General features: G+C 34.6%; 2 protein-coding genes across 2 annotated transcripts in view; both read right to left on the bottom strand.

Moving 5' to 3' along the window:
• LOC148947387 (uncharacterized) overlaps nucleotides 1-8,185 on the bottom strand; it is a 47,613-nt gene extending 39,428 nt beyond the window's left edge. The window contains exon 1 of the mRNA XM_089095789.1: nucleotides 6,990-8,185. Coding sequence (XP_088951915.1) covers nucleotides 6,990-7,188 — 199 coding nt within the window. The 5' untranslated portion in view covers nucleotides 7,189-8,185. The remainder of the gene's footprint in view (nucleotides 1-6,989) is intronic.
• The window catches only part of LOC148947383 (uncharacterized), a 278,197-nt gene that overhangs the window by 65,636 nt on the left and 196,491 nt on the right, over nucleotides 1-16,070 (bottom strand). The gene's annotated exons all lie outside the window — the stretch shown is intronic.

Genomic DNA, 16,070 nt, shown 5'->3' with positions numbered 1-16,070 from the left:
TTTCTAAAATAGTGTTCAAAAGTAAATCCACAATACCATTTTGTTTCAAGTTAGAATATCAATAAATTGAGTAAATGCGTTTGACCCACATCGTAAAAGTTGCATACAATAGGCCAAAGATGGAGAATCATTTCTCATTATATCGTTAAATAATCTTTTATAAAATATTTTCCTTTGAAGAGATAACTTTAGAAAATCATCATCTAGAATCAAACATTTTTCCGAAATCACAAGATTCAGCATAAGTTTCTGTTTCTATAATCCATCCATTTTTCAATCCAAACACTCTCATAGCTGACTTCAGACTAACCACGATTCTTTCTACTTCAAGAACATTCGGTAACCTACTAAAAAAAATCTAACAAGAAAAAAAAAACATTTTCGATTTAGAAACAATTTAATTATATATAATTACAACATTCAATTACTGATACAACTTATTCTCCTCAATATATTTAACTATTGCATTTAAAGCAGATTGAAGTCTATGTATATGCACTATATCAACTTTTGCTGCAAAGCATATCTCCTCCAAGGTGAATTTTCTCAATGATATCAAATATCTTGCATACACATCATCCCATTCAAGACTTAGTCAAGATCCTCTTGAATTTCTACTGCTATGTTTGATACTCTCGTCTTTGTATCATTGCTGCTGCTGTTACCAACTCCACTATCAACTTCTAATAGTGTAAACATACTACTCATTATTGCTAAAACATCTTGTCACATAAAAGAGTACAATCAAACTTTTCTCTCTGAATCCTATTCCCTGACTAATATGAATTACATTGAAAATCCGTTCCTATACCGGTTCTGGTTGCTATGAGCGGTTGTTAGGGCCTCATGGATATGGTATATATACCATATCATAGCACCTGATACAGCAGATTTTGTATCAGGCTATTTTTAGTCCCCCTATTTGGAGTGCCATCAGTAGCATATTGACTAGATTTAGCGTTTCAGGCTATTTTTAGTCTGTCATATAAGGGTGTTCAATCAGCAGTTATATATAAGTTACTACTCCTTTTTTCAGGGGGGAGGGGGCTACAATTTCCATTTTTGGAACTGTTGATAGGTTTTAGAATTGGTTTAAAATGTAAATTGGTTTGATTTATAAAATTGGATTGTTTTTTTTTTTTTTAAGAAGTCGAGTTTTGACAAAGAGTCAAACTTTAGCATAAAGAACAAGGCGTTGAGAAGGGGAAAGGCCATTTCATATAAGGAATAATTTTTGTTCGATTTAAGTTTTAATTTCACTTCTTACTTTCAGTTAAAGAAAACTTCTTTTATTACTTAACTTCTGAACGTTTTTCAACTAATGTAGGTCCGAAATTAGATTATCGCAAAAGAAAATTAAAACAAAATTAGCATATTAATTTTAGCAGATTGATTCCGTGCATGAAGAGTTGCCCCCTCTTCTATACCTTGCTCTTTACGGTAAAGCTGTTAGCACTTTTAAAATTGCATCCTATTCTAATTAAATAGCCCCCACGTATCAGTAGTCAATTTTTTTAAATTGGGACAAACAGTCAAACTTTAGCGTAAATTGCAGGGTATTGAGGAGGGGGCATCTCTTCATATATTGAATAAAATCTGTTTGTTTTTAAAATAATACCGGTAAACCTAGCTCACCCTCTACAAAATATACCCCTCCCCCTCACGGAAAGCTCCTCCGTAGAAATTTCATCTAACATATGGTGCCCCCCCCCTTTGACAAATTCCTTCCAGACAGTTTCGTCCTTGATGAAAATCCCCATCCCTGTAGAATTGCTTGCGGACGGTTCAGCCTGAAAAATTCTTCTTAGCATTCTCTCACTTGAATAAGAATTTAATCTCTGATCGGTTTCTCGATCACTCCAGAAATGCCCCTTCCGTGGAAATTATTTCCAGAAAATCAAAACCCGTGGAAAATAGCCCCCGAATATTTCCCCCAGAACATCCCCACATGAACAATTTGGCAAAGAGAATGTAAGACAATTAAACAGAATTTCGTATAGTAATTCTGTTAAATCCCCCAGGGTAACATTTACCCTGGAAAATTCACCCCCAAGAAATTTTCCTCTCCAAGGAAGATTCTACCTCAAGAAATCCACCTCAAGGATGACCCCCCCCCTCCCGAAAAATGTCTGTATGCTCCTCAATATCAAATACTATACAGTACGTAAATAGGAAAATTTCATAACTTATAGGCCTCTCCCCACGGACTCTGGGGGTCATTACACACTTAAAGACATAATTATTTGATTTTTCAACTATACTGAACAAAATAGCTATCTCAAAATTTTGATGAGATAACTTTGGGGAAAAAATGGCGTGGGAGTGAGGCTAGTTGCCCTCCAATCTTTTTGGTCACTTAAAAAGGGCACTAGAGCTTTTAATTTCCGTTCAAATGCACCCCCTCTCGATCTCCTAGGATCAATATTTCAATATGTTCACCCCTGGAAAAAAAAATAAACACGGATTCGTGATCTGTCTTCTGGCAAAAATAGCAAAATTCCACATTTTTGCAGATAGGAGCTTCAAACTTCTACAGCAGGGTTCTCTGGTACGCTGAATATTATGGCAGGATTTTCATTGAGATTCCTTGAATTTCGGGGGGGGGGGTTCCTCCTATCTCAAAAATCAGGCAAATTTTCTCGGGCTCGTCACTTTTGGATGGATAACTTCATGAATCTAATATATTTAGAGTTAACATAATAAGCTGATTTTTTTTATGTATCTATTAATATTAAAATTCCGTTTTTGAGCTTCGGTTACTATTGAGCCTAGTCGCTCCTTAATTGCATATCACATATCTTGTTTTAATTATTTAATTTCTGATCTTCTTCAAATAATACCGGTAAATCTGGCTCACCCTTCATGAAATATAAACCCCCCCCCACCTCGGAAAACAAAATGTCTATTTCTAACAAAGGGAACTAGAACTTCTGATTACCAATCCATTGGGCCCCCACAAAAGTTTATACGATCACCCATTTTATGTGCCTTTATATGCCCCCAGGGCACAACTTACAACCCTTGCCCTGAGGGCGGTGGGGAGGGAGGTTGACATCCTCAAAGACATAATTTCCGGACCTTTCAATTACGTTGAACAAAATGGTTATCTCAACATTTTGACTGGGTGTGGGAGGGGCGTTAGTTGCCCTTCAATGACATTCGAATATTAAAAGAGCACTGGCGCTTTCAACTACCAATCAAATTAGCCCCTTCCGAAGTTTATATGAACACCATTTCTAGATGTAGCTTATATACCCCCAGGGCAAAACTTAAAACCGTTGCCCTGACGGCTGTGGCGGGTGGGGGGCATGTCATCCTCAATTACATAATTTCCAGACCTTTCAATTACGTTGAACAAATTTGCTATTTCAAAATTTTGATTTGATGTGTTTCGGGAAATGTTGGGCGGGGGAGGGGGATTTCTTGCCCTCCAATCACATTCGACTATTAAAAAGGACACTGACCCATTCAATTTCCCAACAAATGAGCTGATTTCGAAGTTTCTACGACAACAAATAGCCATCTCAAAATTTCTATCAAATACATTTCGGGAAATGCGAGGTTTGGGGGGACCACCCTCCGATCATTCTGAATCTCGAACAGCGCACTAAAACTTCTGACTACCAATTCAATGAGCCCCCTCCAAAGTTTATACAATCCTCCTTTCTATATATACCTTATATGCCCGCAGGGCATAACCCACAGCCCTTACCCCGAGGGCTGTGGGGGGGTTGTAATCCACAAAGGCATAATATCCAGACCCTGCAACTACGCTGAACAAAATGGCTATCTCACAATTTTAATTGTATATGTTTGGGGAAATGGTGGACGAAGAAGGTGGTGAGGGGGAAAGTTGCCCCGCAATCTCTTTCAACTATTAAAAAGGGCACTGGCTCTTTCAGTTTCCAATCGAAGGAGTGGGTTTCAAAGCTTCTACGACAACAAATGGCCATCTCAAAATTTCTATTACAAGCATTTCGGGGAAATGGGAGGTGTGAGGGGGGGGGGGGTATCCACCCTCCGATCACTCTGAGTCTGAAAAAATGCACTAGAGCTTCTGATTACCAATCGAATGAGCCCCCTCCGAAATTTATACGATCATCCTTTCTATTATGTACCTTATATGCCCCCAGGGCATAACTTACAACCCTTGCTCTGAGGGCTCTGGGGGACTGTCATCCTCAAAGACATAATTTCTCCACCTTTTAATTACGTTGAACAAAATTGCTATCTCAAAATTTGATTGGATGCGTTTGGAGAAAAGGTGGGCGTGGGAGGAGAGTTAGTTGCCCACAAATCACTTTTGACTATCAAAAAGGGCACTAGCCATTTCAATTTCCAATCGAATGCGCTCTTCGAAGTTTCTAAGACAACAAATGGACATCTCAAAACTTCTATCAGATGCATTTAGGGAAATCCCGAGGTGTGGGGGAGGATATCCACTCTCCGATCGCTCTGAATCTTAAAAAGGGCACTGATTACCAATGCAATGAACCCCCTCCGAAAATCCTCTGTCATCCTCTAAGACATAATTTCCAGACCTTTCAACTACGTTGAACAAAATGGTTATCGAAAAATTTTCATTGGATGTGTTTGGGGAAATGGTGGGCGTGGGAGGGGGATTAGTTGTCCTCCAATCACTTTCGACTATTAAAAGAACACTAGCTCTTTCAATTTCCAATCGAATAAGCCTTTTTCGAATTTTCTACGCCAAAAAATGGCAATCTCAAACATTCTATCAGATACTTTTTGGGAAAATACGCGGTGTAGGGGGGGGGCATATCCAGCCTCCGATCACTCTGAATAATAAAAAAGGGGACTAGAGCATCTGATTTCCAATCAAATGAGCCCATTTCAGAGTTTTACGATCACCCTTTTGTATATATACCTTATATACCCCCAGGGCATAGCTTACAACTCTTGCCCTCAAGAGTTGTGGGGGTTCACTTTCAAAGACACAGTTTTCGAACCTTTTCACTACGCCAAAATGGCCATCTCATAATTTTGATTGGATGTGTTTGGGTTATTGGTGGGCTTGGGAGGAAGGGTAGTTGCCCTCCAATCACTTTTGACTATTAAAAAAGGCACTAGCCCTTACAATGTCCAATCGAAGGAGCTCTTTCCTAAATTTCTATGACAACAAATGACCATCTAAAAATTTCTATTACATGCATTTTGATAAAATACGAGGTGTGTGTAGGGAGGGGGGGGGGGGGGTATCCACCCTCCAATCACACTGAATCTCAAAAAAGGCTTTAAAACTTATGATTAACAATCCAACGAGCCCCCTCCGAAGTTTATATGATCACCCTTTCTATGTATACCTTTCTATGTATATGCCCCCAGGGTATAACTTACAACCCTTGCCCTGAGGGCTCTATTGTGTTTTCATCCTCAAAGACATGTTTTCCAGACCTTTCAATTACGCTGAACGAAATGTCTATCTCAAAAATGTAATTGGACGTGTTTGGAGAAATGGTGGGCATGGGAGAAGGGTTAGTTGCGCTCCTATCACTTTTGACTATTAAAAGGGGTACTAGCTGTTTCAATTTCCAATCGAATAAGGTCTTCAAAGTTTCTAAGACAACAAATGGCAATTTCAAAATTTCTATCTGATGCATTTCGAAAAAATACGAGGTGGGGGGGGGGGGGGTATCCACTCACTGATCACTCTGAATCTTAAAAAGGCACTGGAACTTCTGATTATTAATCCAATGAGCCCCCTCCGAAGTTTATACGATTACCCTTTCTATATATATTTTATATACCCCATGGCGTAAATTACAGTCCTTGCCCTGAGGGCTGTGGGGGGGGGGGGTTGTCATCCTCAAATACATAATTTCTAGATCTTTCAATTACGTTGAGCAAAACAGCTATCTCAAAATTTTGATTCGATGTGTTTAGGAAAGTGGTGGGCGTGGGAGGGGGGTTAGTTGCCCTCTGATCACTTTTGAATATTAAAAAATGGACTAGTCCTTTCAATATCCAATCGAATAAGCCCTTTTCGAAGTTTTCTACGACAACTCCTTCGATATGAAGTGCCCTGATCTAAACAAATAAATAAATAATGCATTGTCCCCACATTGCTCAATACTTATGCAGCGTTATTGCACTGCCTATAATTCTTATTCTAGTTTAATGACCCTTGTGTTTCAGCAGTTGTTTTAAAAGAATCTTCAGATAAATAAAGAATTAGTTCTAAGGGAAAGACGAGGAGAAGTTGGAGGTAGAAAATGATATATAATCCTCAAGGCTGTATCCAGGCTTTTGTTAAGGGAGGAGAGGGGAATCCGGAACAGGCACACTAACCTGAATAAGAGTCTGAGTCTGAAGGATAGGAATTAACTCCTTTTGAAGACAGTCTTAATGACTGAATGTTCTGCTATTATGATCAAGTGCTTATTTAATCAAAGTCATCAAAGTGTTAAAAACCACTTTTTACTTGTATTTGGTGATTTAATAAATAAATGAAAATAACATGTATATGATATAAGAAATGTGGCAAGGCTATTAGGGCAACATTTATTAGATTTAAATATAGAAAAAAAATTGATAATTTGATTTTACTCCCGAAAAATGGCAAGTTTTTTTTTCAGAAAATGGATTTCCGAAATCAGGCACTTCCCAAGTACTGAGCCATTACCCTAGGCACAAAACTACCAAAGGGATAAACTAGACTATTAAATAAATTGATTAAACTCTATATGAAGGGGCATTACCTTTTTCAGGACCAAGAAAATCGGAATTAATAAAAAATTTCATTAAAAGCTGAAAGTGATGCTTAAAAAGAAATGCTCGACTGCTCTTGCAGCTACAGGACCGCTCTAAAACACACATTTTAGCCTATATTTTTTTTTACAAAGTATCATATTCTATCTTATTTTACCAATTTTACCTTATTTTACCAATTTAACTTGCCGAGCTTCTATTTTACAGTAATTTTAAAACACTATTTACAACACGGATAGTTTTAACACAAATAAACATACCTTCATTATTGCCATTGATTATGTTAGTTTCATTAAAATCAGGATCTACCTTCAACTGTGTAGAAATACAGGAGGGAAAGACAATAGAAACATCTTCAAATTTTGATGATAAAGCTGAAGTTGGGTCAAATGAACTAACATTTTCAGCTTCCATTTTCTTAAATCCTTTTGAGAAATTCTCTAAAATAGCCCAATGCATAATCAGAAAACCAAAAAAACACGCTATTCAAGGAGACAGGGTCTGAAAATGTTCAAGTAATAAAAACACATAATACTAAATAATGCTAAAATTCTTTGTTATCCTAAGTCCTGCCCCAAAGGAAATCCTGTCTAAAAAACACATACACACACAATAAACAAACCGAAACAAACCTGTTGCTTCAAAAAACCTTAATTTTTTAAATACCCTTCGTTTAAATCCACTTCCTTAAAAAAACATGTGCACAGACAAAATTACAGATCACTTTACTCCACCATTTATAGATATAACAATGAAATATAGAACAACAGGGCCATCCAAAAGCATAGAAAAAAAAATTCAAAAAAATAAAACCTATTTAGATGTATCAGAGTGTACCTTAACAATCAAAACTTGGACTTGGTTCAAGTCAATTTGAGAAATTTAAGAGATGAAAACAAGTCAAATGCTACAACAGTAATAATAGACTCAAATAAAAAAATTAAAATATTTTATGACTTTTATACTTTAGAGAGTGCCTTAATTACCAAAACTTAAAGCTCATTTGCAACCATATTTTTTTGCCTTTTGTTAATTGTGAATAAAGACCATAGTATTTAAGACCGGTATAAAAGACAGTTGGTCAAACTGAGCAATGATTTTGGCATATTAAGACTCAATCATAGTTATTATGAGCACATTCACTACATTACTTCAAATCATAAGAAATAAAGCGGTTTTTCATACATCAGAGATGTTTTATCAATAAATCTAACATCTTATCTACGACTTTGCACCTTCACCTGATTTGGTTTTCAAATCCATTACTTAATGGTGTATTACCAAGCCTAGCTCAAAAGTTAACTTTCGTTTTCTTTGGCGAGCTAAAAGAGTTAAGTGAAATATTAAGCACAAGCGACTGAGTAATGCATTCAGAGTGAGCAGATAAATATGACAAAATCAAAAACCATACAAACGCCATCTCTTAAGGCAATTTCAGATATTAAGAAAGGACAGTAATGACCTAGAGAAGGCAATGTCACTGCTTCCCTAAAATGATTAAACAATAAGTTACATAGAAGGTTCACACACTCATCAAAAATCAGGGACCAGAATTGTGATATGCCAGTACACCCCTGGTTTGAGCAAGAAGACATAAACTTAACACCTACATGAAATTGTTATAGTCTTTCAGGCTATATTGTTTGTACAACAGGAAGCAAAAAGATGGATTTAAATGGAAACTACAAGTGGGGATACATGTATTTTAAATGATAACCAAAAATGGCCAAAAGCTGTTAAGGACTTTAGATAATGCAAAAATAGGATTTGAAATACTATGACACACTAACAAACCATAATTCATTAGAAATTGAGTTACACTGATGTGAGCCCCAGGATACTCTTGTATCACAGAAAAGGATGTAAATAAAGAGAGGAGACAGCAGATCTCCCACTAAGTCTTTTGTGAGGTTTTTTTTTCAGGCAAAAGCCATATTTTCCAGCACAAATTGAAACTTTTAGAAGGCTTTTACAAAGCAAAACTCAAGAAAACTCACTGTTTAACCTGCATGAAATCAACAAAAACAAAATTACATGCAAGACAGTGACTTTTTGGGCAAAGCCTGCAAGAACATAGACATAGCTGACACATCCCATGTGGGCTTCCAAAGCCAACTGTTGAACCCCAGAAGGGAAGAGTTGGCAAAACAGAAACAATGATTGATCACAAAAAGAAATAATTCCTTATTGTTTAGTATTTCCAAATGTCATGGTACTAGCCTATTATTTTATTGGCTCTATTTTGAAAACTCATGAAGAACATACAATTTGGACTATATATTTGCAAAATAGGAGTCAGTAGGGTAAATTAAAAAGAAGTCCTTTTAGGAAAAATATAAGTATTTTAAATTTCATAGGAACAGTTTTCAGGATTTTAATGTTTCTTTCTGAGAGGGCCAACATCTAAACTAGAAGGATAATGAAATGCTTAACTTATACCAATGCTATTGGATAAAGAACCTTATTCTTTTATCTTCATGCAGTATTATCTTCTTAAATTTTACGAACACAGAAAGTATCACATAAACTTGAAAAAAAGCCTTTGTCACAAAATTTGAAGCATCATTCCAAACTCCAATATTCACAATACTCACCAAACAAATAAACTTTGCATCAAAAACTGAATTCTTCAATTTTTGGACTGAACTATGATTAGCCTTAATTCAACTTTATAAATGTAGCAGAGAAATTAATATTTCAAGCTATTTTTCCTTTTATGCATGCCCTTATTACAAGGTAATACCCAGTGTCTGGACAGTGCCTAGTCCTGATTAAGTGCTGAACAGTATCTTGATTAAAATGGATCTTCCATTAAAATTATTTTCCTAATAATGGATGTGAATTGTTTTTTAGTCCTTACATCATACCTTATTTAGGCACAAGTTGTGTCCAGTTTGCTGACATTTTGTGTTTCCATGGTTCTAATTCTGGAAACTACTTTTTGAAATTATATAATACTTACCCTATTTACATCATTCCTAAATGCAATTTACTTTACCCAGACCAGTACCAGGGTAAAGTAAAGCAATGTATTTTAGGAATGATAGAAACAAGTATCTCAAGATTTTTAAAAATAGTTTTAAGAGCTTTACAATATTTTTCCTTCTGAGGAGGCCAACCAATAAACTAGTACTAGACAATCCATGAAGAAATACTATGAAATTCTGAAAACTACTTTTTGAAATTATATAATACTTAGCCTACTTACATCATTCCTAAAAGCACTTTACCTTACCCAGACCAGTACCAGGGTAAAGTAAAGCAATGTAATTCAGGAATGATATAAACAAGCATTATAAAATTTTTAAAAGTAGTTTTCAGAGCTTTAAAATGATTTAGGCCAACTAATAAACTAGTACTAGACAGTCCATGAAGAAATACTATAAAATTCTGCATACTACTTTAAATTTTCTAAAAAAATACATAGGAAAAGATCCCAGAACTTAGATAGCTAATCATGACTTAAACAGTAAAATCACTGTAAAAACCTCTATTACAACACCTACAAATTTAATTGTTTACTAATTGTATTTATTTTAATTCCATTAAAAAAATTCAATTGGCTTGAATATTTGAACCATAAATAATGCCTAACATTTCGAATATCCTAATAGCCCATAGGGAACCTAAATGTAGACAAAAGTTCTTAATTACAATAAAATACCTTACCTAAATAACAGCAGAATCAGACAAATTTAATCTACCACAAAGGTTGCAAATTCAGCTTAATTAATTCTGATGAACTAGTTTTTTTTAATTTAAATGGCTATCCTGCGAGTACCAATCCATTTCTAAGGGTGGATTCATTTCATATTGTTGTTGATGTCAATATACTGAGTCCTCAGTCAGGATTTGCTTTATAACTCTAGTGACAGGGCATATTTCTAAAACTTACAATAGAATACATTACAGTAGAAAAACAAGAATGATGCATGGCTGAATTAATATGAAATAAAAAATTTTGGCTATATATTTGCACAAAGGGGGGGGATCATAAAGAAACTGAAGTCAAAATGTATTAGTTATAATTATTCTGCATAATACGAAGTAAGAATTGTTTTCTTAACATTACCTTTCTTACGAGTCACTACTGTAGCCCCAAAAAACGTTTTGAGGCATCTATCTTTACTCATTCCTAATTTGTAAGGCTTAGAGCCTGCAAAATAATTTCTTAAATTTGAGAAAAAAATTGGTGGCTTAAAATTCTACTAAAATAGCACAAACTACATTTTCACAGGCTAGAAAAAAAGTTTGGAAACTCAAAAAAAGAGTAAAATGCTTTGTCAGAATTCAGATAGGTATAGACCTCTTATGCAACCTAGATAATGTAATCTTTGAAAAAGCAGAAATAATAAAAGGGTAGACACAGTGGCTAGGGAATGCCTTCTCAGGGTATGTTCTTGGCCCTGGATTTATTCCTGAAAGTTTCCTTCACTTAACTCAACTTCCCAGGATAGCAGGAAACCCCTAAACTAAAGATTTATTAAAAGTTGGATCAGAGAACAGGAGCAACTCGAAACCATGCAAATCTGAAAATGGCATATTTTGTAGATATTTTGGGATTAACTCACTAATGAGCTAGCTAAACAATAGACATACATTCTGAGTCAGAATTTTATGCTGAATCAAAATATAACATTTGTCTGCATTGGAAACGCACTTTTGACCCTACCCCCCCCCCCAATATGGAAAAAGGCTATGCATCCTGAATTATAGATATGCAATGAATTTTCCTTTATATGGGCAAACTAATAAATCACTTAGAATAGAGAATAGAAATCCCTTAGAGAAAGAATAGAGACCTACAGAAAACTCAGTGCATATATGGTTCTAGGCGCTAACCCTTCCCCCAGAAAACACCCCCTACCCCCCGCGGAAAATACCCCCCCCACCCATGGAAAATAAGGCTTTCCAAATTTGAGAATTTTATTTTTTAAATTCCATAGGGGGAAGGAATTTTGGTACTTGTGTATTATGCGCCACTAACTCAAGTTTACGCTGAGTGAGTGACCCCCTCCTTGAAAAATATCCTCGCGGTAAATACCCTTGCTCCTGTAGAAAACAAGGTTTGTAAATTTTTTTTTTTTTTTTTTTTTTTTTTTTTTTTTTAGTTTTGTTGAAGTGCTAAGGAATGGGAAAAAGAGGAATTGACACACCAGGAGTGTCTTAAAAACTCAGAAAAAAAACACAAATCCATTTGTGTTGAAAAGACATCCATATGAACTTCTGCAATTTTTGGCAGTAGCAGGTGCCAAATTAAAAAAAATTGAAGAAGAAAAAAAAATTTAGGTGAACAATCCTCAAAATTAAGCTAAAACATATGGCACAAAAAAACTTAGGAAGGTTTAGCTATCCTTTGAAAGGATAGTTGGCTTTGGGAACCAACAAATTCTAAATTTTTTAAGTTTTTACAAACAAAAGCATTGTCAAATTCAATGAGTTTGTTTTTCTTATCTTCCAAGTATAAAACTACCACAAATTACCATTATCAAATAAATGAAACCCAAAACTAACAAAAATTACAATAACAGCCTAGTCAAACTCAAAACGAGCAAAAAGTAAAGGGAGTATGGCTGACAACACCCATGTCTTCTTTAGACCAGAAAATAATTTGCACTTTACTTTTTTTTTAAAAATAACCGTGTATTGTCAGTTTGATATACATATTCTGACATCTATTTTTTATAGTCTTAATACTTCTTTATTTGTTAAAGTGAAAACATTTAAAATGTATTTTATTTTCAGTACAGAGCAAATTACTTTCTGGTCTTGAGGAGGTGTGGGAGTTGTCAGCCCTACTCATGCTAATTGTTGCTATTTTGAGTTTGAATTGGTTTTTTATTGTTATTTCTCTTCGATTTGGGTTCAATTCATTTATTTATGGTGATTTGTGGTAGTTTTATGCTTGGAAAATAATTTGAATTTATTTCTACCCATTTTTGGCTTAATGAGACTGTTTACTGTTCCTTGACAAACTTGTTTAGTGGAAAGTTATTTATATTAATTTCTATTCATTTTTTATTGACATAGTCTTTTTCATAAGAAAAATATCTTATTATCTTTTTAAATTTTTTTTTCTATTATACTCCATAGTTTTTACTTTGAAGATTATTTTATTTTATTTCTGCTCATTTTTGGTTTAATGAAGCTCTTTACTTTTCTTAAAAAAAAACTTACGTTACCCATTAACAAATACTATCTGTAAGTAATTAAATAAAAAAAAACAAGTTTTTCAACTGAAAGTGAGGAGCAACATCAAACCTTAAAATGAACTGAAATTATTACATATATGTAAGGGGTTGCCTCCTCCTCAAAATTCGATCTCTACGTTAAATTTCTCTCTCCATGAAAAAATCCGATACGTGTGTGTTATATGCCACTGACTCAAGATTACAATGTGTGAAATTTGAGAATAAACTGGCTTCTTCATTACTATAGAAACAAATTTGGGCTATATATTTGCACATTAGGGGGTGGGGGTAAAGTAGGCACAATTTTTTCAGCATATTATGAAGTAAGAATTGTTTTCTGACTTCAAACTATCCAAATACTTTACCCCCCCCTTATATGCAAATATATAGCCTGAATTATATATTTCCCATATATTCTGTCACCTTTCTTTGTCTTGTCTTGAGCTAAGCTAAAAAAAACTAACAGAGAAACTGGTTTGGTTCTTGAGTTTTACACAGCGTAAACTTGAGTGAGTGGCGCATAATACACAAGTACCAAAATTCCTGAATAAAGATCATAAAGATCTGATTCTTTTGATGTATCTACTGGTATAAAAATTCCGTTTTTTAGAGGTTTGGTTACTATTGAGCCAGGTTTCTCCTTACTTATAGTTTGTTACCACAAACTGTTTGATTGCTGATCAAAGTTTATGTTATTTATGCCTTTCATTTATGTTATTTTACTGTGTTCATGGCTGTATATTTGGCTTTAAAATACATGTATTTGTCTATCTATCAAATATGCAGAATAATTGTACCAAACAGATTTTGCATGCAGAAATGCTATATGCTCCCTCCCCCTAATGTCCAAATCTATAGCCCAAATTTATTTCTAAAATAACAAAGAAACTAATGAAAAAAACAATGTGTTCTTGAATTTTACAGAGCATAAACTTGAATTTTACAGACCATAAACTTGAATGAGTGGCAATAATACACAAGTACTAAAATTCCTTCACCCTACTGAAATTTATGAAATAAAACTCAAATAAAATTCTCAAATTGGGAAAGCCTTATTTTCTGCAGGGAGAGAGGCCTTTTCTGGGGGGGGGGGGTATTTTCCAGGGAGGTAATAACCAGGGGTGTAAGTGGGCATATATACAGCTTGAGGTAGGGTAAGACCCCCAGTACTTGGTCAGATGTTCAGATTAAAAATTGATTTACCTATTAAAAACAGGAGGCTCCTAATATGGGATAATGTTTGTATAGGGTTAGACATTGTTGGGTTTGGCTGAAAATAATCTTGGAAAACATCTGGTTGTTCAAAGTTTGATTTTATACAAAAGTTAGCTCCACACTCTAGCTTATATAAATATAATTAATCTGTTTCACAGTGCTTGTCTTAATCCATCCATGGTTAACTGTCTGTCATTAGGAATTTTTTGTTCAAACTTTAAGACTTAATATCAAAGATTTGACAGTGTTTTCTAAGAGTGGGTTCAAGCTTCAAATGTGTGGCCAAGATCAGGCTTCACTGTTGTCTATCAGTATATTAGAAATTGTCTGTGTTGTGTATGGTTAAAATGTTCAATCTAATATCATGCTTGTGACCCAAAGGTGAAACAATTCAATTTCTAGGTGGTATATAGAGATTTTACAATAAGTCAGCAATTAAATGTGGATTAGCTGGCTGCATAAATTTGCAGAGGGTCATATAATTTAGCTAAGATGAAAATGAAAAGGTAAAATTCTACTTTAGTTACTTTTGGCTATCTTGGAAAGGAGTTGGGTTAGGAAAATGAAACTTTCAGGGATGGATGTACATGCTAAGGTTTGTCCCGGGAAGGTACTTTGAAGTACCTATCTCCACTCATCCCCCCTCTATATAATGGTAAATTACTGCACATTACTAGTTGTTTTTAACTCATATTTCATCCTATATTACTATCATAAATATAAATCACTGCTTACCTTACACAACTTCTGCTTTCAACCTTGTTCATTAAAATATATTCCAAAATCCTGTTTAAATCCTAAGCCATTTAATTTTCAACCCATGCTGACTTTCTTTATGGTATATGAAACCAGGTTTGTTGTGACGTCACACTTGCCTTATCAGACACCCTTACCCTTAAGGGTAGTAGGCACATGCCAAACAACTCTGTTGATAAGACCATTTAAACTGTATTAATTAGGTAAAGGATTTCACAAGAGAGATCAGTAAAAATAACCTAATCCTTTTTAGAGGACAAATTATGTCATGGGAAGATGTTTTTGAAATTCCCCTTCCACCCAAACTTAAAATTTTCTAAAATTCTACTTTAGAAGCTTTTAAAAAATTTCTAAAGTACTAAAAGATAGAGTACTAAAAACATCAGAATCGACTTCAGTGGACACGTCATATCACGGGAAGAGGTTTTTGAAATCACCCTTCCCCCCAAACTAACAATTTTCTAAAATTCTACTTTAGAAGCTTTTAAAATATTTCTAAACTACTAAAAGATACAGTGCTAAAAACATCAGAATCGACTTCAAAGGACACATTATATCATGGGAAGATGTTTTTGAAGTCCCCCCTCCCCCCAAACTAAAAATTCTACTTTATAATCTATTAAATTATTTTAAATATTTATAAATAGATAAGTCATATAGCGATACGTAAATCAGAATAAACATTAGATTAAAATTTATTTAATTGTAAGAGGTTTTTGAAATCACCCTTCCCCCCAAACTCACAATTTTCTAAAATTCTACTTTAGAAGCTTTTAAAATATTTCTAAAGTACTAAAAGATACAGTGCTAAAAACATCAGAATCGACTTCAAAGGACACATTATATCACGGGAAGATGTTTTTGAAATCCCCCTCCCCCCAAACTCAAAATTCTACTTTAGAAGCTTTTAAAATATTTTAAATATTTCTAAAGCGCTACTACATATAGCGCTACAGACATAAGAATCAACTTTAGAGGACAATTTATGTCATGGGAAGATGTTTTTGAAATCTCCCTTCCCCCCAAACTCAAAATTTTCCAAAATTCTACTTTACAAGCTTTTTAAATATTTCTAAAGTGCTAAGACATAGAGTGCTAAAAACATGAGAATCGACATCAGAGGACACGTTATATCACGGGTAGAGGTTTTTAAAATCCCTCTTCCCCCCAAACTCAAAA

The sequence above is a fragment of the Artemia sp. Qi Xiang Cuo genome, chromosome 10 (genome assembly GCF_049724085.1).
Source record: "Artemia sp. Qi Xiang Cuo chromosome 10, ASM4972408v1, whole genome shotgun sequence".
NCBI classification, from domain to species: Eukaryota; Metazoa; Arthropoda; class Branchiopoda; order Anostraca; family Artemiidae; genus Artemia; species Artemia sp. Qi Xiang Cuo.
Note: the sequence above shows the minus strand (reverse complement) of the source record. Positions and strands in the feature narration are given on the sequence as shown.